We start from the raw sequence: 25,702 nt of genomic DNA, 5'->3' as shown, positions 1-25,702 counted from the left end.
CTGTGACCTCCTCAAGCTGCATGTCATTCTTAAGGAAGAGTTTACTCCCACCACCCACTGCAGAGCCCCGACCCCCACAAGCTAGCCCTGTCTCTGTGCCTGGGCCAGCTCCCTCCACCAACAGCACCTGCCCAGGGCTTACAGCAGATCGGGCCAGCTCCTCACAGGCAGGACACCAGCTACCTGGGGTTTCAACACTCCTCCCCTAAGGCATTGACCCGTTTTATCTCCTTCAGAAAATTTTGTTTCCAGGTTTACTGTCTCCCTCAATAGAACGAAAGCTCAGTGAGAGCAGGCGTTTAACTGTCCCCCAACACCAGGCTCTCAATCAAGATCAGGTGTCTCCATGGGTGAGTGAAGGGAATGAATGAACTAGATTAAAAGCTGCTGCAGGCAGAGATATAGCTGGTGGCTCCATGGAGAGTGGTTGATTGAGATGAAAAGAGTAAGTGACAAATCTCAGAGGCAGCTTTGATAGAAGGGAGGACGCAGGAGAGAGGAAAAGCCATTGGAACTGGGAGCCTAGGGAGACGCCATGGTTGCAAAAGACGCCGTCCAGCGAGCAGACACCGGCCGCCGCCCCAGGGGGCAAGCGCGGCCCCGCCCGCCAATGGAGGACCACCGTCTGCAGCCCCGCGCCGCCCGGGTGCCCGCATTAGCGGCCCCACGCACAGGCCTCCTTCACGCTCACGCTGAGACTCAACCTCAGAGGCTCCCAACCACATCCCAAATTACAAACCTCGCCACGCAGCCCTGAGGCTCACGAGCAGGCACGCTCAACCTCAGGAGCCCCTCCTCCCACACACGCACACACGCCCTAGCCCAGCCACTCGCCTCGCCACGCCACGCCCCCGTTGCCTGGTGACGGTGGGCCCGCCCACCAGGCGTTGGAGGTGGCGCCCGCGGGCCGCAGGCTCCGCGGGCCGTCTCGGTCCCTCTCCCTGTTCCCCGCTGGCCTACCCGGACAGTACCTGCCTGAAGTCGATGTTGCCCAGGCCTCCGCAGCAGTCGGGCCCCGCCACCGACTTGCTCATAGGCTCTGCTCCCGGCCCCCGATCCTCTCCCCTGGGGACCGCCTCTGGAGGGACCACGCGGGGGCCTCGCAACCACCTGCCCCAGGACCGGCCCCATTGCGCCCGGGAAGCGCCGCCTGCCGGGGCGCTTTCCCGGTGACCCTAACCTCTCCGGGGTTCCTGGGAAATGTAGTTTCTCGTCCCCGCGACGCACCACTTTCCTGGAGCTCGAGAGCCGGCCTCTCGGGAACCGAGAACTACAAGTCCCAGGATTGTACGCTGCAGGGACCGCCGGTTCCGAGGCGGAATCGCGGCAGTGTCCTCTGGAGTTCGGTCTCCCGCCTCGCCCCTTTGGTCCTCGGCTCCCGCTCCCGGTCCGCCAGCCTACCTGGGGTCCTGTCCTTGCTGGCGGCGGCGAGGCCAGAGGCCAGCGGCTGCGGGTAGCAGGTATAAGTAGCTTCCCGCGCAGCCCCCGCGGCCTTGGCCCTCGCCCTGGCCCAGGCTCAGGCCCCCGCCCGCTTCTGAGATCTGCGTTTGCCCAGAGGCGGTGCAGGCGGCGCACCCCCTGTAGCCTGCGGTCAAGGCTACTGCTCCGGCCCACGGGCCTCCGCCCCCGAGGCCTCCACGATCTTTGTCCCCGCCAGAGACCTCCTCCACTCCTTCGTTCCTTCACTCATTCTCTTATCCACTCACCAGGTATTTGCTGCAATACAGTAGCCAACAACGCAAGGTTCAGGCCCACGCTGACTCCTAACGGAAATATGAGACAAAACATGAACAAAGGATTATGACTTGGATAAGTACTAATGAAAAAACAGGGCTAAGAGTACCAAGGAATAGATGCCAGGCATGCGAAGTGTGGTGTAGGGCAGACTAGCAAGAGTGAATTGGGGGGACTTCAGGAATCCAGAAACAGCTGGTGGCTGCAGAAGAGGGACAGTGAGAGGGAAGAGTTGAGAAAAGTGGATTTTAGATGACTGGGTCCCAGGAGAGCCTCTTTTGTAGCCAGGCATTACATATGTATATGAGGAAAGAGACTTAAGAGACTCCCATATTTTGCCCAGTCACCCAGTCCCTGGGGGATTGGGACTTAAGGAACACAAGCTACTTCCTGATGGAGGCTGCTCCCCGCTCTCCCTGCTGACCCTAGGCACCTACCAGTCCTGAACAAGTCACTCCCCCTGTGCTGACTGCTTTGCAGATAGGCCCACCTTCACCACACCAAGGCTGGGCAGGCTTGAGAGCGTGCACTAACTAGCTCTGTGACTTTCAGTTTTTTCTAAAGTAAAAGGACAATACAGATGGCAAAATTCAACACAAGGTCTAAACTCACCACACAGCTATGTAACCACTGGCCTTAACAGGGCTGGGTCCACAATAGGTGCTCCAGGGCTGGTTTGCCTACTGACCTTTGTTACAAGGGTCAGGAGATGCCCCTAGGGTGGCCTGCTGGAACCAGAGCCAATTCTGAGGAGCCCACCAAGGGGGAGGGCTCTTATGGAGCTTGCCCCTCTCCCCCCATCTCCATGTCTACTTCACAGAAGCCCCAGTTTCCCCTGGCCTACCTGGCCACCCCTGTTGTTTTTTTAAGCCAGGAAATGAGTTTTTGTGTGTTTTGTTTATCTGAGAACAAAGAAAGTAAACATCAGAGGTCAGACCAAAGCTGATGCAACTAGAGGAACCCACTCCACCTCAGCCTGTCCCCTGCCGCTCTGTCTGTGAAAAGGAAACACCCAGACATGTGGAAGCCAGACTACAGCTTCAAGTGTGACGGGTTGTTAGATCAAAAGCCTCCTGCTGAAGAGAGTTCCGGGCAGAAGCCTTTGCCTGGCCTGCAAGTCCCCTGGTCTGAGAGCTTGTGGGGAAACCAACCAGGCCAGCCTCTCACTAGACTGTTTTGTTCGGGGCATCCCTGGCAAATAGGGAAGTCACTTGTGCTCACACCTGAAGTGGTGGAAGGCTCACCCCCTCTAAGGCGGCCTGCTCCACTGTTTATTCATGGCACAGACCCTGAAGACTTAACAAACAGAGGCTTCCTACCCTGTGAACGAAAGGGCCACATGCTGACCTGACCAGCTCAGGGAAGGCCTGCATGGCAGTCTTGCAAAGGATGTCTGAAATTAAACTTTAACTAAAAGCAGCTATAGTGGGTAGTCATGTCCTAGGCCTGTATCTCCCCTGACAAGGTCAACCTTTAGCTTAACTGAGCTTGTTGTCTTTTTGCATCTATGATAACATATCATTGAAATGTCAGGGTAACTTGTAACTTCCCTTTTTTCCAGACCCCTCAGGGCACAACCAAATGCCTTGGGTGCCAGGACAGATATCACAAATTCCTTCATTGTTAAAAAAAAAAGTATGTGTCTATCATTTTACTTTTTATCCAACCTAGAGGTTCTCCTCCTCCCCCCTCCCCTTTGTTTTCTCCGGCCTCCCTAATCTGTCATCAATGGATTTCATGTGACCCACCTACATCTCCTTGGCTTGTCCTGTATAAGAGGAGGTGAGAAACCACCATTCTCCAGGGCACTATCTCAATACGTTGACATTCTGCTTCCCGGAAACTGTCCACAGTTTGACTCAAATAAACACAAAAATTCTTTACAGGTTTGAATTTTTTTTTTTTACATTAACACCCTCAAAGTTATCTCTCTTTGCCCCTTGATAAATCTTCAGATATGGAAGGCCGTTATAACTCACAGTCGATCCAACGCAGACATCTGCAGATGGCTCTCTGGCCCAGAGTTTGACCCTTGCTATGAGGGGATCCAAGCTAACAGCCATTTCTTCATTGCTTTCCTCCTCCCCTCCTTGGCACTGGATCTGGCTGCATGGCTCCCAGCAATCACTAAAATGGGCTTTTATTACTAAAATTAACATTAGCTCATTGGGTGGCTTTGAGTAAAACCTAAACCTTTCCCGACTCTGAATCTATTTTCTGTTCATAAAATAGGTATAATAATATCTTGAGCACAGCCGTGGTGAGGAGTAGAGGCAATAACATGCACTTATGTGCACTTGGAGTACACAGTGAGTTCTCCATGTGTCTTCCTTCTGTGTAACTGCGTTTGCATGCATGACACTCCTGGACACACTGGGGTGTAGGATCAGCCCAGCATGGGGCCCAGGAGAGCTGGGTGACAGTGACACTGTTGTAATTAGCTACTTATTAATAACAGGAAAGGAGCAAAGGGGGAAGGAGACAGGCATCTTGTGGCAGAATGCATAGGAGAACAATCAGCCAGCGCTCTGAGGGAGGAAAGTTTAACCTTTATTTCACAGATCTGCTAGTCAAGGGGATTCTAGATCCATAGCCTGAACTAAACTCATGGGGAGACTGTGACCTACATATCTCCTCCTGTGGCGGCCCCTGAGGGTCCCCGAAGCTCCGCCCAAGTCAGCTGTGGCAGGACCCTGCAGTTAGACTCTGCAGCTCCACCCAAGTCAGTCAGAGTGGGGAAGTAAGACTACCGTTTTAACCAGATACTGAGCTAGGTTGCAAGCGCCCCCGCCCCATTTTCCTTTTCATTCCCACTCTTGTTCCACAAGTTATTCTTAAGCCTTGGGGATTACAAAAAACTCAGGAATTAAGGATAAGGTCGATGACCACTCTAGCTACTTCCTGCTGAAGGGGGACGACAAAAAAGGGGGTTCAGTATCCTGAGTCTTCCCCATCTTCCCCAAGGGGGTCGTCGGAGTAGCAAAGGCAGAGAAGTTCTTCTCCCAGTACCAGTCTGGGGTTCTGGTGACACTTGTATGAAGACAGAATAAAATTGTTAGAAAAAAAAACAAAACAATAATTGTCTAGATAGGAGGGGATAAGGAGAGTCAGGTCACTCAGCTGGACCTGCGTCTTCTTGAAGTTGATCCACGGGGGGGGAGGGGAGGGGGGGTAGTTCAGGTCAGAGGTCACCTTCCACTCTGGATGCTGATTGTCCAGCTGGTGAGCTACTTTTACATGGGAGTGGTGGATCCAGGTGTTCAGTCCTGCAACTTTGAGAGCTGAGGGGGTGGTTAGTATGACTGGATAAGGTCCCTTCCAGGTTGGCTTATGGGGTTCTTTTTTCCAATCTTTAACCCATACCTGGTCCCCAGGCTTGTGAGGGTGCACAGCTGTTCCTGCCATATAAAATTTCAAATGAGAGATCCAAAGCCTGAACTGAACTCGTGGGGCGGCTCTGACCTATATATCTCCTCCTGTGGCGGCCCCTGAGGGTCCCTGTCAGTCTTGGCGGGGCCTTGGGGGCATGATCTGCAGCTCCACCCAAGTCAGTCAGAGTGGGAAAGTAAGACTACAGTTTTTTTTTGTTTGTTTTTAAATATATTTTATTGATTTTTTACAGAGAGGAAAGGAGAGGGATAGAGAGTTAGAAACATCGATGAGAGAGAAACATCAATCAGCCGCCTCCTGCACACCCCCTACTGGGGATGTGCCTGCAACCAAGGTACATGCCCTTGACCGGAATCGAACCTGGGACCCTTCAGTCCGCAGGCAGATGCTCTATCCACTGAGCCAAACCGGTTTCGGCAGTAAGACTACAGTTTTAACCAGATACTGAACTAGGTTGCACACTCCCCCCATTCCCATAATTTTCCTTTTCAGTCTGGGCAGCTTCCCCAGAAAGCTGCCACTTCACACTGAAAGGGCGGGGAGAGACTGACTCCATGTTCCTTTTGTTCCATGTCCTCCACCTCGTGGAGTCAGGTTCCCGCCCTAGAACCTCTCCAAGAGCCCAACCCACACTTTTGAATTAGCCAATAGAAATGCAAGAGGAAAGTAAGCGCGCCCTGCCCCCATGTGCAACCTGACCCCGACCAATCAGCAGAGGCCACACTACCTCACACCTCCTACCTCTCCCAGGCCCCCTATAAATCAGCGCGTTTGGGGTCTGGGGCTCGCTCTCTCTCCACCTCGCTGCTGTGCCGGGGTGTGTGTGTATGTGTGTGTGTGTGTGTGTGTGTGTGTGTGTGTGTGTGACTGAGCTCAAGCCAGCTCGATTAAAGGCTCTTTGCTTTTGCATCGGACTCGGCTCCCTGGTGGTCTTTGGGGATCACGAAATCTGGGCATAACATTTGGGGGCTCGCCCGGGATCCCCAAGAACCTCAAGGGACCCCCGATCCGGAGAATCTGACTGGCCACGGTAGGTGTCTGTCTGTTCCTTGTCTCTTTTATGTGAGCTCATTTCTGGATCTCTGGCAGTGCTCGAAGCGGTCTAGGTTGACGCACTGGAGGACCACGGGCGGGAGGAATCGGGAGACGTCCCGAACCTCCTTCAGGAGGGATGCGTATTCCCCTCACGAGGGACGTGTATTCCCCTCGAACCTCTGGGACGAGGTGGGTCGCTCCCACCGATTGGCGTGAGGCCGTCGTCCGCACTTTCAGTTTTGTCAGTTTTGTTCCAACGGACTCGCGGTGGAAAGCTTGTCTCAAGGGCCCTTTGTTTGTCTGTGTCTGTGTTTTTCTGTTTTGTTTTGTGGACTCTCTTGACGGACATAATGGGACAGACTCAAACCACTCCTTTAAGCATTATGGTTGATCATTACAAAGAGGTTAAGGGAAGAGCTAGCAACCTCAGTGTAGAGGTCCGGAAGGGCCGGTGGTAAACTTTTTGTTCTAGGGAGTGGCCGACTTTTAGTGCCGCCGGAGGGGACCTTCGACCTCCCCACCATCCGCCGGGTGAGGGACATCGTCTCTCAGGCCAAGAAGGGACATCCTGATCAACTCCCTTACATTATTACTTGGCAGGACCTCGTGGAAGAGCCACCCTCCTGGCTTAAGCCCTTTCTGTCCCAGCGCCCCCTGGAGCCGAAACCCATACTTGCTTTGCAGGAAACAGAGAAGGTGAAGGAGAAGGACCTCACCCGGCCATCAGCTCCCCTCTACCCTGTCTTTCAGGGGGGAACTGAAGAGGAACTAATCTTTCCTCCCTCATATCAGCCCCTAGGAGTCCACAGGGGGGGCGATCCTCCCACGCAAGGGGAAGCCGACGCCACGGGGAGCAGAGTTCCGGGAGCGGCTGGGGGCAGAGTTCCGGGAGTGGCTACGGTTCCGGTGGACTCCCAGATGCAGATGGCAATCAACCCCATCACTACTGGCCTTTCGCCACTAGTGACCTTTACAACTGGAAGTCTCAGAATCCTAAGTTCTCTGAGAAGCCAGCAGGGCTTATTGATCTGTTAGATTTTGTCCTTTTCACCCACCAGCCCACGTGGGACGACTGCCAACAGCTTTTACAGGTCCTGTTCACAAATGAGGAGAGGGAAAGAATCCTCAATGAGGCCCGGAAAGTGGTTCCAGGCGTGGACGGGAACCCAACCACCAACCCGGTCCAGATAGATGTCTCTTTTCCCTTAACTAGGCCTGAATGGGATTTCAACACGGCAAAAGGTAGGGAGAGGCTCCGGGTCTACCGCCAGACTCTAATGGGGGGTCTCCGAATGGCTGCTAGAAAGCCAACTAATTTGGCCAAGGTAGGGAATGTTCAGCAGGAAAGGGCTGAGTCTCCAGCTGTCTTTTTAGAACGGATCATGGAGGCATACCGCACCTACACCCCCATGAATCCAGAAGCTCCTGAAAACAAGGCAGCTGTGATCATAAGCTTTGTAAACCAATCGGCTGGGGATATTAAAAAGAAACTGCAAAAAGTAGATAGGTTGGGGGAGAAGAGTTTAAAGGATCTACTGGAGGTAGCCGAGAAGGTGTATAATAACAGGGAGCCCCCGGAAGAAAGGCAGGCTCACGCTGCGGCGGCTGCGAGCAGCAAACAAACCTGAGACCTAGCTAAGATCCTGCTCGCCACCACCATGGACTCTTCCGAGGAACGGAACCGCCGTCTCCGCCAACTCGCCGGCAACCAGGAGGACGGTAAGGGGACCGCCCGGGGCGGGAGGCGGAAGCTGCAGAAAGATCAGTGTCCTTACTGTAGGGAGATAGGGCACTGGAACAAGAGTGTCCGGAAAGGGCCAGCAAAAAGGGAGGCGAAGCGGATAGAGTGAAGGTCCTGGAGCTAGATGAACTGAGTGATTAGGGGAGTCGGGGTTTGGACCCCCTCCCCGAGCCCAGGGTAACTCTTAGAGTGGAGGGGACCCCCATTGACTTCCTTGTTGACACCGAAGCGCAGCACTCGGTCCTCTGTACGCCTCAAGGAAAATTAGCAAATAAGAGGTCTTGGGTACAAGGGGCAACTGGTATGAGACAGTATTCATGGACTACCCGAAGAACGGTGGATTTAGGGATGGGCTGGGTATCCCACTCTTTTATGGTAATTCCGGAATGCCCCTACCCACTGTTAGGACGAGACTTGCTCACTAAGATCGGAGCTCAGATAACTTTCAGACAAGGGGGGCCTCAGGTTACTGAAGGCAAGGGCCACCCCATTCAGGTCCTGACCATAAGGCTGGAGGATGAGTACCAGCTTCACCAAAAAGCCTCTCCAATAGAGGGCTACAGTGGACAACTGACGTGGACTCGGTTGCCTCGGGTTCAAGAACTCGCCCACCATCTTCGACGAGGCCCTGCACGAGGACCTGGGAATGCTAGAGCAAGTGAATGGGCTCCGGAAGAACCTGACCGACCAGCCCCTTCCAGATGCAGACGTCACCTGGTTCACGGATGGAAGCAGCTTCGTACGGGACTGGAGCAGTTATGCGGGTGCAGCCATAGACACTGAAACGAACACTGTATGGGCAGAGGCTCTGCCCCTGCCTCCGAGACGTCAGCCCAGAGAGCAGAGCTTGTGGCCCTCACCAAGGCCCTGACACTGGGAGCTGGAAAGCGGCTCAACATCTACACAGACAGCCGGTATGCGTTCGCCACCGCTCATGTTCATGGGGCAATCTACCAAGAGAGAGGGCTACTAATAGCAGAGGGGCGGACTATAAAGAATAAACAGGAGATACCCGACTTACTCTCAGCCTTATGGCTCCCTGCCAAATCGGCCATCATACACTGCCAAGGACACCAGAAGGCTGACGACCCAGTGGCAAGAGGAAACCGCAGGGCTGACCAGGCGGCCAAGGCAGTAGCCCTTTCTCCTATCCTCACCATGGCCCTATAGCTCCCAGACCCAGGAGACCCAGTTCCGCCAGTTCAGCCAGGATATTCCCTGGAGGAGTTACAGAGCATTAGGAAGCTTCCCCAAGCAAAGGAGGAGAAGGGGTGATGGTATATGCTGGAAGACATCTTGCCCAGGTACGGTTTTCCCGCTGAGATAGGGTCAGACAATGGACCAGCTTTTGTCTCGCAGGTAACGCAGGCAGTGGCCAAGGCTTTGGGGCAAATTGGAAATTGCATTGCGCTTATAGGCCCCAAAGCTCAGGGCAAGTAGAGAGGATGACTAGAACTCTAAAAGAGACCCTTACCAAATTGACCATGGAGACTGGCAGGGACTGGGTGGCTCTCCTTCCATATGCCCTTTACCGGGTTAGGAACTCCCCCTACACCCTGGGTTTTACTCCTTATGAGATCATGTTCGGCCGGCCACCCCCTATTATCCCTAACCTTAAAGCTGAATTTCTTACAGAATTTGAAAGTCAAGAACTGTTTCTTTCCTTGAGAGGGCTCCAGAGGGCGCACGAGGACATTTGGCCCCGCCTCCACGCTATCTATGGACCGGCCCAGCCCCGACTCCTCATCAGCATAAGCCCGGGGACTGGGTCTACGTCAAGAGACACCGCCGGGAGACCCTTGAGCCACGTTAGAAGGGTCCCTACGTCGTGGTGCTGACGATCCCCATTGCTCTCAAGGTAGACAGCGTCGCGACCTGGGTCCATCACACTCACGTCTAGTCAGTGAACCCATCTGTGATCTGGGAAGACTTGGGGACTCCGATTTTATCAGTGCAGGGAATTTGGGATGGTGTACCCTCGTGACCCAGGAATGTTGTTCAGTAGAAATACAAACCGACCCATGATTGGGCCTGTAAGTTTCAAGACAAGGGGGGAATGAAAGGGCGGGGAGAGACTGACTCCATGTTCCTTTTGTTCCATGTCCTCCACCTCGTGGAGTCAGGTTCCCGCCCTAGAACCTCTCCAAGAGCCCAACCCACACTTTTGAATTAGCCAGTAGAAATGCAAGAGGAAAGTAAGCCGCGCCCTGCCCCCATGTGCAACCTGACCCCGACCAATCAGCAGAGGCCACACTACCTCACACCTCCTACCTCTTCCAGGCCCCCTATAAATCAGCGCGTTTGGGGTCTGGGGCTCTCTCTCTCTCCACCTCACCGCTGTACCGGTGTCTGTGTGTGTGTGTGTGTGTGTGTGTGTGTGTGTGTGTGTGTGTGTGACTGAGCTCGAGCTAGCTCGATTAAAGGCTCTTTGCTTTTGCATCGGACTCGGCTCCCTGGTGGTCTTTGGGGATCACAAAATCTGGGCATAACAACACTCCTCAGGGAACCACGGGCCCATTCCCTGCAGATTGCTGGGGGAAGGAACCCACCAAAGGGGAGATGGGCACATGGGCAGTGAAGTTGGTGTGACTAGGGAAGGTGCCTGTCAGTCACACCTGGGAACAGAGGTCTTTGGCTAGAACAGGCGTAGCCATGGCAAGCCCACAAAATGTGGGAATACGTAATCCCCTGAACAAGAGTTCCCTCTCTTGTTGCTCTAGCTGCTCTTGTTGCTCTTGCTGCTCTTGGCTCTCTTGCATTTGCCTGTGTAGCCCATGGCCATGTGGACCCACACACAGTGGACTAGTGGACTACAACTGGGAACACGTAGGCCAAGTTAGCTGGACTGGACTCAGCTCCCATGTGGAACGGAAACTCTGGGCACTGGCTCTGGCTCCAGCTCTGCTGAAGGCCCAGCTACACTGCTTCCTTGGCGGGGCTGAGGGAAATGAGACCTTGGAAACGGGTTTCATTCCACAGAAACAACGCTTCCTACAGGACCTCATCCTCCTGTGGGAGTCAGAAAATTCCTCTTATCAGGATGTTGCAAGTGTGGACAGAAGGGGCCACATGCTGACCTGACAGCTCAGGGGAGGCCTGCATGGCGGTCTTGCAGACTCAGAGACCTAAAGTCACACAAAGGATGGTCTGGAATGAAACTTTAAAAGCAGTGATGGTGGGCAGTTACGTCCTAGGCTGGTAACTTCCCTGACAAGGTCAACCTTTACCTTAACTGAGCCTATTTGTCTTTTTGCATCTAAGATAACATACCCTTGAAGGGTCTGGATAACTTGTAACCTCCCTTTTTCTGGACCCCTTGGGGCACAACCTAATGTGCTGGGCGCCAGGCCAGATACCACAAATTCCTTCATTGTTATGTTAATTGTTCCTGCACCCACCTAAGTATGTGTCCATCATTTTGCTTTTTGTCCATTCCTAGGGGTCCCTCCCCGCCCCCCCGCTTTGCTTTCTCCTACCTCTAGTCTATCACCCATGGATTTCATGTAATACACCTACGTCCCTTCCTTTGATTGCAATGTATAAATACAGATGTAACCTGCCATTCTCCAGAGCATTATCTCAATTCATTGAGGTTCTGCCTCCTGGCATATGTCGACAGTTTGGCTCAAATAAACTCACAAAAATTCTTTACCAGGTTTCAATGGTTTTTTATATTAACACAAGAAATCCACTCCCCCCACAGGTGTGGGTGAGGGCCCTCCCCAACACATCTGTGACAACACAAATGTCTTTGTAGGAGTTGAGATGTTAATCTTGGTAACAGAGAAAGGCAGGGAGCAGCAGCTCAGGGGTCCTGCCAAGTTCCAGAAGGACATGGGGTGAGGAGCCAGGATGGGGAGTCAGAGCTGATCTCCAGACAGCCTCCCTGAGTCATCAGAAGCCACATCATCAGGAGGGTCAGTAATCAGTGGTTCTCTCTCATTGATGTTTCTCTCTCTCCCTCTCCCTTCTTCTCTGAAATCAATAAAAATATATTGGACAAAAAGAATTAGAAGCAAAGCCTGACTGGTGTGGCTCAGTGATTGAGGGTCAACCTATGAACCAGGAGGTCACAGTTTGATTCCTGGTCAGGGGGAATGCAGGAGGCAGCTGATCGATGACTCTCTCTCATCATTGATGCTTCCATCTCTCTCTCTCTCCCTTCCTCTCTCTGAAATCAATAAAAATCTATATTTTTAAAAAGAATCACCTTTCCATTGTGCTGAGATGCCGGATCCCCCTATACTCCATCCACTGCCCCACTTGACTTCTCCCTACAGCCTTTGTTGCCAGCTAACAGATTAATTTAGCTCACTTACGAGCAGTGTCTGTCTCCTGTAGAATGAAGCTTCATGAGGGCAGGGATTTTATCTGTTTACACGCAACTCTCTCCCTGGCACCTGGATTGTGCCTGGCTGCCTGGTACAAAGCAGGTGCTCAAGAATTAATGAATGAATGAATGAATGAATGAATGAATGAATAGCTCCATCATTCCCAAATTTGGGGGTTCCATGGGCAAAACACTTCTCTGGGCCTCAGTGATCCTGTCTATGAAATGGAGAGGATGATTGGATCTGTGGATAGGAAATCAAGCCAACCAGTGAGACTTAAAGTCTCCCCCCACTTCTTGGCTGTGTGGCCTAAGACAAGTGACTTACCTTCTCTGACTCTCATTAGAAGAGGAAACCCTAACCATAGAAACGAAAGCCAGGATGTGCGAGCTCTTACAAACCTGCAGCCTCAGCACTCAGCAGTTCCCTCAGGTCTCCTACAGCCTGTGAGGGAAGGCCTGCTAGTCTGACTTCTCAGACGGGAGCCAACTCAGTGGCAGGGAGCGCCCCCTTGGAGTCACACGGCTGCCAGCCCCCAGTCGAGCCACCTTTCCCCACCACCCAGCCCTGCCTCCGAGGTCTGAGGACATGGCCCCAGTGCAGGCCCAGCACTCACTCAGAAACCAGTTCTCAAAACCTGCCTTCTCCGCGGCCTTCTCTGCTTCTCCATCACATTCACCTTCAGAATCCAGTTCAAGCTTCATCCCTGGGCAGCCTGGTCCTCACCATAGCAAGTGGCCCGCTGCGGCTGCCTCTCCTGCCTGCTTTCTGGGCCCCTGCCATGCAGTCTCTTCTCGGGGCTCCCAGCCACAGGGCCTGCAGCTCCTTTCCCGTGTCCAGGCCCCTCTTCTCTCCCCTCGGGGAGCAAGGACCTCTCCTGCTCTGGCCACCGCTGTCTCTCCTGCACTGGTGCCCTCAGCACCGGCAGGCACTCCCAGAATATCTTCCAAAGGAATACGTGGACCAATGCAGGCCAACTGGGCTTAGTCCAGTGGAGTTATCCCTCAGAAATGGAGACAAAGTAAAGATATTTCCAGACGAAGGCTAGGAGAACCCCAGTCAAAGCCCAGGCCACAGGGAGGACGAAGGGCAAGGAAACGGGTGAGTCTAAATCAGGGGTCCTCAAACTTTTTAAACAGGGGGCCAGTTCACTGTCCCTCAGACCGTTGGAGGGCCGGACTATAGTTTAAAAAAAAAACTATGAACAAATTCCTATGCGCACTGCGGGCCTGGGACGAGTCGGCTGCTAAGCAGGACAGGCAGAGGCACCCTGCGGGCTGGATAAATGTCCTCAGCGGGCCGCATGTGGCCCGTGGGCCGTAGTTTGAGGATGCCTGGCTAAATGAATGTTAGATTCTGTGACAATACAGATGCCTTGTGGGAGTTAAAATATCCATATGGTAACTGAGAGGAAGTCAGGAAGCCCCCTCAGGCTACAGATCTGAGCAACACATGAGCCAGCTCTAGCCCTGGATCTTCACAGCACTGTCTTCCCAACTGCAGGACCCAGCTCTTTCCAAGGTCGTATCGACTTGCTCGGATCGGGTGCTGAGGCGTGAAGCAAGTCTCAGCAGTTTTCAAGAGCTTGAGGCCCCATCGTTTGTTCATACTGGGGTGAAGCGAGGAAACAGCCTGACAATACAGTTCTGTTCACACCCCAGAGCTAAGGCCCAGCTGGTTCCACCATAAACCAAGAAGGGTAGCTGAGGGCTGGGTGTAGGCCTGCCGCAGTGGGTCAGATGATCAATCCTAGTCAAGCAACAGTGGGGGGAGGGGCAGACGCTAGGAGAAGATGGCATTTACCACTTAACTGTTCAGTGCGGGCGGGGGTGGGGTGGGGGGGCGGGAATGGATGGAGCGTTAAGAGCGCCTGAGAGCTGCAGGGGCTGACAGCGCAAAGGTGCAATAACACGCTGGCCTGCCCCGACAGCCACAGGTGCCTAGAGGATAAGCACGTGGTGTGGAAAACGATGGGAAAGTGCCCAGCGGGTCATGCGCAGGTCGGGCGGGAGGCAATTGTGATTAGAGTTAAGGGTTGGGTTGGGCCTCAGCAAAGACATTCCCTCTTGTGGCAGATGGGTCAGCTTAATGGTGGAACCCCACTTGGGCCATCTGCAGAGCTGGTCTTCCAGCCCCCACCCTTTCCCAAAGCATCCTCTGTCCAACAGCAGGTGACACCCTTGCTCAACACTGCATGGCTCCCTATTGCCCAGACCGAAATCCAATCTGCTCAAGCTGGCATGAGAGACCAGCCATGAATCAGTCCCTTCATGTACAGATTCATTCATTCAGTTTTCTGAGTGCTTCTATGTGCCAGGGACTGGGATACAGTAGGACAAAAAGCAGGGATTTGAGGGGAAGCAAGCCATACAGGTGCCCAGTGGTCCAATGGTCCAATAGGGGGACAGAGAGGAAGGGACCAAACCCAGCCTGAGGGGGGCTCCTGGAAGAGGCTACACGTTACCCACACACACTGCAGCCACATCAAATGTCTCGGCAAACCTGCTGAAGACCCTCCCTCCTCCCCTTCAGGCCTACTCTCCAGCCTCACGACCCGGTTGCAGTGTCTCCTCTGTGCGAAGCACCCCTCCCTTGTAGAGCTGACCCCTTGTTCCTGCCTTTGAGATACTCGCAAGCCCACAGAAACCTCATTACAATGTTGAACTCATCCAGCTGTTACTTTAACTGTGATTTTCTGAGAAATGAATTGCCATCTTGTTTTCCTTTCTTCTGTGATAGACACACCAAGACACCATGAGTGCCTCCCCGCCTCCCCAACCCAGAAGTCAGTCTTTCCTACATAAAGTCCTGGCATCTGTTAATCCAGAGGGGATTTTGCCACAGGCAGGCCCTCCGGGAACCTTGGGCCATGTCTGTTAGCATGTTTGGTTGTCACAGCTGGAGGCAGAGGCCAGGGATGCTGCTCAACACCCTGCAATGTGCAGGATGCTCCACAACCAGGAATTACCCAGCCCCACATGCAACAGTGCTGAGGCTGAAAGAGCTTGTCTAACCCCGGGTGGAAATACCGGAGTTGGGGGGCGGGTTGTATTTCAGGCAGAAGGGCACTGCCTGAGGGATGTGGGCTTCATGGATGTGACCCAAGTCCAGGTTTCTATGCTGTGAGGCCATTGGCTAGCTGGTCTATGAGGAGGGGCAGCTGTACATAGGGTCTTGAAGAGAAAAGGAAGGGAGCATGCTGTCAACACCTCTGAGGGCCAACTGGTGTCCACAAAACCTATGCTCTTTTTTCTCTCTGGGTACACAGCGAGACCCCTTGAAGTGAGGTGTGGCCATGTGTGAGGAAGTGATGTCACCACATTCAAGGCTGGCCCACAAGACCCTCCCTCCTCTTCCCCATCTCTCCACTGAATAAGAGGACCCTGAAGACCTGAAGTAAGGCAGAGCCACAAGATGGAAGGGGCCTAGGTCCTGAATGACTGCACAAAGCAGACCCCAGTACTGGCCACCATAACCCACATCAGACTGTGACATGAACAAGATATGAATTTTTGTTGAACTGGCTGGGCTCAGTGGTTGAGTGTTGACCTATGAACCAGGAAGTCACTGTTCAATTCCCAGTTATTGCACATGCCCAGGTTATGGGCTTGATCCCCAGTGTGGTGGGGCCTACAGGAGGCAGCTGATCAATGATTCTTTCTCATCATTGATGTTTCTATCTCTCTCTCCCTCTCCCTTTCTCTCTGAAATCAATAATATATATATATACACATATATATATATAATAGCTACTACAATTTAAAAAGAAAGAATTTTCATTGTGTTGCACCCTGGGATTTTGGGGTTTACTCGTTATAGCAGTTAATTGTATTTAACTAAAACCAGACAGGGTCAGCAGAAATATCAAAGGTGGGAGACAAGGCCCCTTCCATTTCTCAGAGCTGACTGAGCCCTGAGGCCCCGGCTGACCCTGAGCAATCCCACCCCTGCCCATTACACTCTTCTGTAGGTCTTGCCAACCTTGGCAAATGGGCCCTCAATTAGGGTTCCAATTTTTAAAAGCAGTGGATGTTTTTTGTACCCTGAGAGTTGTGCTACAGTTCTTACCAGTTACACAATCCGTGTCGTCTTTCCTGATGGACTGTGACCCCCTAAGGGGCGGGCCTGGGCCTGACTTGCCGGGTGTCGCTGAGGTCCAGCAGAGGCCCTGGCACACAGCGTCCTGAGGGACGTGCGTGGATGTCTCTGAGGGCGCAGCATCACTCCCGGATGGCCCAGCCACCCTCTACCTCACGTCTCCTGTGAGAGAGAAAATCCAACCCACAGGTATTAGGCAGGTAGACAGGAGGCTCCGCTTTCACACAACACAACTCGGGGCAGGCAGCTGCTCACACAGAGACCCCAAGGCCACCACCTCTGAAACAATTGACCTTTAGCCTCACGCTGTGGCTTCATGGTCTCAAGGTGGCTGCTGCAGCTCTAGTCATCACACTTGGGTTCAAGAAAGGCTAAAGGTGAGGGAAAGGTCAAGGGCCACACTAGCATCACATGTCTCAGGTCTCCTTTTATTTATGTATATCCTATCTAATAAAAGAGTAATTTGCAAATTAACCACCACTCCACTACACCCACAAGTCACGCCCACCAGCCAATCAGGAGTGAGTATGCAAATTAACCCAACCAAGATGGCTACGGCCACGGAGAGAGCAGAAGGCTTGGGTTTCCCCGGTAATGGAGGATGCCAAGCTTTCTCCACTCCCTGGCCGGCCTAGGCCTCCATTCAAGGCTACAAAGTTTCAATTACAGAAGATAAATAAATCCCAACAGAAATGGCTGTGGCCACGGAACAAGCAGGAGGCTTGGCTCTGCTCAAGGCTACAAAGTTTCAATTATAGAAGATAAATAAATCCCAGATACCAGGGCCTCCGCTTGAGTCGCCAGGGGGTGTGGCCAGCCTGCAAACCACCACAGGCCCTTTGCCCAGGCCGCCCCATGCCCCAAGGGAACCCCCACCCTGATCCGGGACACACTTCAGGGCAAACCAGCTGGCCCTCACCCGTGCACCAGGCCTCTATCCTATCTAATAAAAGAGTAATATGCAAATTTCCCATCACTCCAACACACAAGATGGCTGCCCCTATGTGGTCAAAGATGGCTGCCCCCAGGTGGACACAAGATGGCCACCATAAGATGGCCAGCAAGGGAGGGCAGTTGTGGGCGATCAGGCCAGCAGGGGAGGGCATTTGGGAGGGACCAGGCCTGCAAGGGAGGGCAATTAGGGGTGACCAGGCCTGCAGGGGAGGGCAGTTGGGGGGGGATCCAGGCCTGTAGGGGAGAGCAGTTTTGGGGGACCAGGCTGCAGGGGAGGGCAGTTAGGGGTGACCAGGCCTACAGGAGAGGGCAGTTAGGGGCAAACAGGCTGGCAGGGGAGCAGTTAGGCATCAATCAGGCTGGCAGGGAGTGGTTAGGGGGTGATCAGGCTGGCAGGCAGAAGCGGTTAGGGGCAATCAGGAAGGCAGGCAGGCGAGCAGTTGGGAGCCAGCAGTCCTGGATTGTGAGAGGGCAGTTGGACATCCCTCTAGGAGTCCCAGATTGGAGAGGGTGCAGGCTGGACTGAGGGACACACACCCCGTGCACGAATTTTGTCCACCGGGCCTCTAGTATATAAATAAAAGGAGACCTGAGAGGCCTAGTGCACGAAATTTGTGCAAGGCGCTTGGCCCTTGAAGACCTGGCGGCTTGCCTTGGCAGCTTGCCTCAGCCCTTGCAGCCCCATTTTCATCCAGAAGGTCATCCAGAAGTACATCTGGAAAGTCGTTCGGCTGTCCGGTCTTTTTTTATTATATGCTTTTATTATTATAGATATTTTGTATTGATTTCAGAGAGGAAGAAAGAGGGAGAGAGAGATGGGAAAGAGAATCACTGATCAGCTGCCTCCTATATGTCTCCTAGTGGGAATCAAGCCCAAAACCCAGGCATGTGCCCTGACCAGGAATTGAACCATGACCTCCTGGTTCATAGGTCAAGGCTCAACCGCTGAGCCACACGGGCCAGGCAGGTCTCTTTTCATCAGGAGAGCAAAAGCTTTCCCAGAAATGCCCCCAGTAGACTTCCACTTTAGCACTGATTGGCCAGAACTGGGTCACATGACAGGCATCAGAAGCTGCAAAATTTGGTAACAAAATGGTCATGACTGCCTTAGAACAAGCACTTCAAACTCACGGCCCACAGGCCACAGTTGGCCCACAACGAGTATTTTTGCGGCCCAGCCAATATAACAGTATGTAAGAAACATTTTAATAAAAATTTCATAACTTAATTTTTACAGTATCCTGTTATACATAATCTATACTAATAAAAGCCTAGGTGGTCCTCACGCCCTCGTGTGTGACATTGCCACAAGATGGCCACCACAAAGATGGCCACGCACACAGCAGAGGCAGCGCCTGGCAGCCGCTCTGCATCGTGAGGCCTGGGGGTCTCACGGCTCTGCGCGGCGCAGAGGAGGCGGGTCCTGGCGGAGGAGGCATGTCACGGCAGGGGAGGGCAGTTGGGGGCCATCAGGCCAGCAGAGGAGGGAGTTGGGGGCCATCGGGCTGGCAGGGGAGGGCAGCGGGGGGCCATCAGGTCGGCAGGGGAGCAGTTAGGCATCAATCAGGCCAGCAGGGGAACGGTTAGGGGGCAATCAGGCAGGCAGGCAGGTGAGTGGTTAGGAGCCAGCAGTCCCGGATTATGAGAGGGATGTCTGACTGCCGGTTTAGGTCCGATCCCTGCGGGGTCCCAGATTGGAGAAGGTGCAGGCTGGGCTGCAGGACACCCCTCTCCCTCCCCCCCCGTACGAATTTTGTGCACCGGGCCTCTAGTTATTAATAATGAACTACAACGTTCGCTAATGACTGATGACTATAATTGTGTTGCATTCATTTCCCTTATGCGCCTTAAATGCAGGCGCACCATTTCTCTCCATTAATACTAGCAGCGAGTATTTTAGCAGCTGATGGCCACATCATTAGTCTTGGACTGACTTGTTTGATGTGCGCAACAGGAAATATTTTACTTTCAGAGAACAAGAAAAATAGGGTTTTTTTGCGTTACACTTATTAATTTGTGCAGTTATCAGTGTCTGATAAGTTCGGTAAGTTCATGTTCAAGAAAAATATTAATTGTAATTAAAATGTTCTATTATTTTATCTTAATGACTAGAGGCCCCTTAATGACTGGGACCCCTTGAGGGATGTCTGACTGCCCGGTGGGATCGGGCCTAAATGGGCAGTCGGACATCCCTCTCACAATCCAGGACTGCTGGTTCCCAACTGCTCGCCTGCTTGCCTTCCTGATTGCCCCTAACCGCTTCTGCCTGCCAGCCTGATTGATGCCTAACTGCTCCCCTGCCAGCCTGTTTGCCCCTAACTGCCCTCCCCTGCAGGCCTGGTCACTCCTAACTGCCCTCCCCTGAAGGCCTGGTCACCCCTAACTGCCCTCCCCTGCAGACCTGGTTCCCCCACAACTGCTCTCCCCTGCAGACCTGAATCCCCCCCCCAACTGCCCTTCCCTGCAGGCCTGGTCACCGCCAACTTCCTTCCTCTGCTGGCCTGGTCACCCCTAACTGCCCTCCACTGCAGGCTTGATCACCCACAACTGCCCTCCCTTGCAGGCCTGGTCCCTCCCAACTGCCCTCCCCTGCTGGCCATCTTGTGGTGGCCATCTTGTGTCCACATGGGGGCAGGATCTTTGACCACATGGGGGCAGCCATCTTGTGTGTTGGAGTGATGGTCAACCTGCATATTACTCTTTTATTAATAGGATAGAGGCCTGGTGCACGGGTGAGAGCCAGCTGGTTTGCCCTGAAGGGTGTCCCGGATCAGGGTGGGGGTTCCCTTGGGGCGTGGGGCGGCCTGGGCGAGGGGTCTGTGGTGGTTTGCAGGCTGGCCATGCCCCCAGCGACCCAAGCAGAGGCCCTGGTATCTGGGGTTTATTTATCTTCTACAATTGAAACTTTGTAGCCTTGAGTGGAGGCCTGGGCCCACCAGGGTGTGCAGAAAGCTTGACTTCCTCCATTGCCAGGGAAACCCAAGCCTCCCTCCTGCTCGCTCTGTGGCCGCAGCCATTTTGGCTGGGGTTAATTTGCATACTCGCTCCTGATTGGCTGGTGGGCGTGGCTTTGTGGGTGTAGGGGAGTGGCGTTTAATTTGCATATTACTCTTTTATTAGATAGGATTACTCATTTATTTCAGCCCTTTGTACTCAGCATGTCTCTATCGAAATATACGTTTCTATGAAAACTGAAGCTTTTGTTTTTTTGCAGCCACATAAACTTAAACCTTGTTTATTTGGCCTGTGTTAGCCTTTGAGTCTGACATGCTTGCCTTAGATTCTAGGCTTAGAACATTGATTCGAAAACTAACCTATGTTTTTGTTAGCACAAAGCAAATAGGTATTAGGAAATAGGGCTATGGTGTCTGTCTCAACTTTCAGTCCTCATTTCTGGGGCTGTTGCCAGGAAATCCCTCCTCCTAGGACCAAGAGGCCCATCAGGCCTGGTCTTCCTCGGTCACTTGGCAACGCTGAGCTCTGTCCCCAGGAGGTGGAAGCAGCGTCACTCTCCCGGCTAAGGTCTGGCTCAGTGGGTTCTGAAGAATAAGCACAGCATTCACAGGGCCTCCACCTAAGAAGCTATCACATCTCCCCAGAGCCCGGGTCATCTCAGGTGAACAGCAAACAACCACTCAGGCTCACGTATAGAGCCCAGAATTCTAAGGAACTGGGACTGAAATTAGCCAGAAGAAGGAGGATGTACTCCCAGGCAGACAACATTTAGCCAAACGTGGCAAACAACAGGAGAAGCTCAGGGACTGGGAACAGGGCAATAATCACCAACACATGCCAAGCCCATCACAGGCATCGTGTCTTCCTGGATCCTCAAGTCAGCCTGAGGAAGTACTGTAAGTACGCCCATCCTACAGGTAGTAAAACTGAGGCTCACAAAGGTAATACCTAGAGTAGTGTGCAGAATGTGCTCTGTGGTCAGATCAGGCTTGTTCCCCAGCATGGTCATCCCCCAGCTGTACTTAAACTCCTTGTGCCTCAGTTTCTTCACCTATAAAACAGGAATAATGGTAGTACCTATCTCTAAGATGCATTGGGAAAACTCCATCTAGTAATATGTATAAAGTACTCAGAGCAGGACTGGCACAAGATCAGCCCTTAATGTATGTGAGCAAGTATTATGATGCCCATTTTATTGATGAGGGGACAGGAATTTACAAATAATTTTGCATTTGCCCATGGTCATGCAGCCAGTGAAAGGGGGAGCCAGGGCTCAAAGCCAGGTGTCTCCAACCCCAGCCCCATAGTTTAAGCCACTCATCAGTCAGCCTGGTGCCAATGAGCATGAGCCACTGGCATAACAGACAGGAGAACAGGTTATAAACACACCAGGCGCCGAAACCGGTTTGGCTCAGTGGATAGAGCGTCGGCCTGCGGACTGAAAGGTCCCAGGTTCGATTCCGGTCAAGGGCATGTACCTTGGTTGCGGGCACGTCCCCAGTAGGGCGTGTGCAGGAGGCAGCTGATCGATGTTTCTCTCTCATCGATGTTTCTAACTCTCTATCCCTCTCCCTTCCTCTGTAGAAAATCAATAAAATATATTAAAAAAAAAAAAAAAAACACACCAGGCAACCCAGCAGAGTCTCTTAGGAGACCACAGGCAGAGCCAACAAGGGGTGGCGGGACCATAAGGACTCATTGTGTGGCACATGTCCCACAACATGGCTCTCTGAGCCTGTGGTCCCACAAAGCAATCCAGAAGAGAATGGCCAAGTGACTTTCAAGGCCTCAGGTCATTCCCACCGGTGGCCCTGTAACACGTCCTCCTTGTCCTCCCCCGTGGAGCACCATGCACAACTAAAAGGGATCACGTTTCTCGGTCTCCTGCTCAGGGTGGCCCATGATCTGGAAGTTGGAAGTCTTTGAGTCGAACTAACAAAGACCTTCTTTAAAGGGGCAGCTCAACTGGGAGTCAAGTCGTTTGCTACTTCTTTCTTCTTCCTTTTGCCTGTAAAACAGATAAGAGAGTGCAGTTCCAGTGCCATCTGCCCAGGAGGTGGCGCGAGGATGGAAGCCATGCGCTGAGGATGATTCTGTGGAGCTGCCAGCCTTAGTCCCTACCGCTCGCCATCCTTCATGTGAAAATAAATCCCTGATTTGTTTAAGAACTACAGTCAAATCTCTCACTAATTGCCAGTTACAATTACTATTTTATGAGGATCACCTTTAGTATCACCCAGAACTGGGTTTGAGTTATGCCGCTAACACGTGTGAGCCATGTGACTGGAGCAATCACCCGATCAATCACTCTAAGCCTGGGTTTCCTCACGTGGTAAGTGGTTGTGATGAGATAGGCTGTGTAAGTCGCTGCTGTATGAGCCCTGACTTGCTGGCTCCCACTCACTTCTGTGCCTTGGCTTAGGCTGTCACCCTCTCACAGTGGCCTTCCTCTTCCTTTTGACCCTCCAAACCATCCCCATAATGTTAATTGCCAAATCTAGGCTGACTTCTCTATTTCTGGCCCCAATGCCCAAGGATCATGTGTCACACAAAGCACAGTTGGGCACTGGGGCACCCAGCCGGCACACACAGGGCACAGTTGGGCACTGGGCACCCAGCTGGTGCACACAGGGCACAGTTGGGCACTGGGGCACCCAGCCGGCACACACAGGGCACAGTTGGGCACTGGGGCACCCAGCAGGCGCACACAGGGCACAGTTGGGCACTGGGGCACCCAGCTGGTGCACACAGGGCAGAGTTGGGCACTGGGCACCCAGCTGGCACACACAGGGCACAGTTGGTCACTGGAGGACCCAACTGGCACACACAGGGCACAGTTGGGCACTGGGGCACCCAGCCGGCACACACAGGGCACAGTTGGGCGCTGGGCACCCAGCTGGTGCACACAGGGCACAGTTGGGCACTGGGCACCCAGCTGGTGCACACAGGGCACAGTTGGGCACTGGGCACCCAGCTGGTGCACACAGGGCACAGTTGGGCACTGGGGCACCCAGCTGGCACACACAGGGCACAGTTGGGCACTGGGCACCCAGCTGGCACACACAGGGCACAGTTGGGCACTGGGGCACCCAGCCGGCACACACAGGGCACAGTTGGGCACTGGGCACCCAGCTGGTGCACACAGGGCAGAGTTGGTCACTGGAGGACCCAGCTGGCACACACAGGGCATAGTTGGGCACTGGGCACCCAGCTGGTGCACACAGGGCACAGTTGGTCACTGGAGGACCCAGCTGGCACACACAGGGCACCGTTGGGCACTGGGGGACCCAGCTGGCATACACAGGGCACAGTTGGGCACTGGGCACCCAGCTGGCATACACAGGGCACAGTTGGGCACTGGGGCACCCAGCAGGCACATCCACACAGACTTGGACATGCCTGGCACCCTCCCTGGAGTTGGAGAGAGCCTCTGGGCTGCCATGCCGGGCCAGGCAGGCTGTGTCCTGCAGGTCAGGGATCTGAGGTGGGCACAGCTCCTCCTGGAATCCGTGCAAACACAACCTGCCCTCCAGCAGCGTCACAGTGCAGTCAGGAGAGTCCCAGACTTGGGTTCAAATCCCAGCTGTGCTGTGGCTGGCTGTGGGAGCTTAGGCCAATCATGTCACCTCTCTGAGCCTGCAGAGTGAGACTAAGGGACTGATCTGGTGAGGCTGCTGGCAGGGAAGGGGTGTTGGTGAGGCCTGCCTGGCTGGGCTGGGCTGTGACAGCCTCTCAGGACCCTGCTCCCATCCTGGGGAGAGGAGGGAAGCACTGCATCCACTCTCTCTCTCTCTCTCTCTCTCTCTCTCTCACACACACACACACACACACACACACACACACACACACCGACCTTGCCGGCTCCCAGCGCTCCTCTCAGCACCCATCCTAAGCCAGCAAGTCTTGCCAACTCCTTTTGTTCTTCCTTTTAAGAAAAAGACCTCAAATACAGAGAAATGGAGAGAAGAACGAACAGCGTATTTCCATCACCAGAGGAGCCCAGCTGTCAGGGGCAGCCGTGGAGATGGAGGCGACACACCTGCCCGCCCGCTGCTCTCTCCAGCTCCTGTGGGTGCCTCTGGCCCGAGTGAGGCTTCAGGGGTCTGTGGGTGGCAGGAGGTGGAAGGAGGAGTGACCTCGGACAGAAGGATGGGAGCACAGGCTCCCAGGGGTGCCAAGGGGAGTCCCCTGTGTCCTCACACCACCACCACCCCCTTTCACCAAGCGCCCACTGCCATGATTGGAAGGCTGCCCACCGACCGGCCCACAGGTGGCCTTGACCTGGGCCTGAACGCCTCCTGGAGTCCGGCATCTTCCCTGGACCAGCGAGCACGCCCACTGCTGCCAGGCATGGCAGCGCCTGGAGTCTGCACTCTCCTCTGAGCGTGGGGAGGGCACGCGGGACCTAGCCAACACACTGCACTCCTGGGGGGTGGGCTGTGATGTGGGACTGGGGACCCGGGGACCCTGGAGCTGGGATATCTGTAGCTATCCTATACAATAAAAGCCTAATATGAAAATTGTCCCCTCAGGTGGTCGTTGGACTGGGAGGTCGATGGCTCACTATGATGTGAGCTGACCACCAGGGGGCGGCAGTGGAGGTGCTGCCTACCCGATAGGCCCTGAGGAGAGTGGGACCGTGGTGGGATGGTGAAGCAGGTGAGCGGGCAGCACCAGGTCAAGGTGGGTGTGAGCGGGGGCCCAATTGCCCTGCCGAAAGCCCCGCAGACAGCAATTAGCAGTGGCAGTGGGGGGTGGGGGAGCTGAGGGAGCTGGGCAGGGAGCCCAGCCCCGTTTGATCACCCTGGTGGAGCAGGTGAGGGGGTGGCACCAGGCCAAGGCGGGGTGCCAGGCGGGGCTGCGGGGCTGCAAGACTGGGGGCGTGAGCTGGAGCCCGATCTCTGCAGGCCACCCCGAGGGACTCCACCCATGCAAGAATTCGTGCACTGGGCCTCTAGTTTGGGTATAAAGGGCCAAATGAGACCATGGCATTGACCCTCACACCCTGGTTGCCCATCTGGGCCTTGGTCTCCCCATCTGTAAAATGGGCCAGTTGTTCCAGGCAGCCTCTGGGGAGTCTTCTCCGGAACCAACTACACAGGGTCTTTGTGGTGAGTCTGAGGTTTGGACCTGGGTTGGCATCAGGGAGCCAGGAGGGTGGGGGAAGTTCTGGGACCAGTGCCACTCAAGAGGACAGAATCCTACTGTTTCTGCTCCCCTCTGTTGGCAGGAAGAGCAAAGGGTGTGGGAACTGCCTACAGGGGACCAGGACACCCCACTGCTGGTCAATCTTTAAGAATCTGTAGCTCATCCAGCTGACAGAGTTGAAATGTTTGAGGTAGCAAGCTGATGTGGTTATTTCACAGTAAATTGGGAAGTCCTCTACCTCATAGGGCCCTATTTAAAAGTAATTACTCTCAATCACTATCTCACCCTCATTTCTTTTGGTCAAAAAAAGGGGTTT

At 53.8% G+C, this 25,702-nt stretch overlaps 1 protein-coding gene across 16 annotated transcripts in view; it reads right to left on the bottom strand.

The window, feature by feature from the left end:
- Positions 1-2,592, bottom strand: part of PEMT (phosphatidylethanolamine N-methyltransferase) — a 60,722-nt gene extending 58,130 nt beyond the window's left edge. The window contains exons 1-2 of one of the 16 annotated variants that reach the window (XM_080678482.1): positions 2,347-2,592; positions 1,707-1,763 (exon numbers count right to left, since the gene is read on the bottom strand). Coding sequence is in view for 3 of the 16 variants with exons in the window: in XM_080678480.1 (XP_080534606.1) it covers positions 972-1,131 (160 nt within the window). In the remaining 13 variants the exon portion in view is untranslated. Of the gene's footprint in view, positions 1-739; positions 831-971; positions 1,172-1,227; positions 1,597-1,706; positions 1,764-2,121; positions 2,151-2,171; positions 2,295-2,346 lie in introns of those variants that run through there. The other 15 variants (XM_080678493.1, XM_080678487.1, XM_080678495.1 and 12 more) reach the window with 15 other exon arrangements.
- Positions 2,593-25,702: the final 23,110 nt, after the last annotated feature.

Source organism: Plecotus auritus, assembly GCF_963455305.1.
Source record: "Plecotus auritus genome assembly, chromosome: 7".
In the NCBI taxonomy this organism is placed as follows: domain Eukaryota; kingdom Metazoa; phylum Chordata; class Mammalia; order Chiroptera; family Vespertilionidae; genus Plecotus; species Plecotus auritus.
This window is presented reverse-complemented; position numbering and strand designations above follow the sequence as displayed.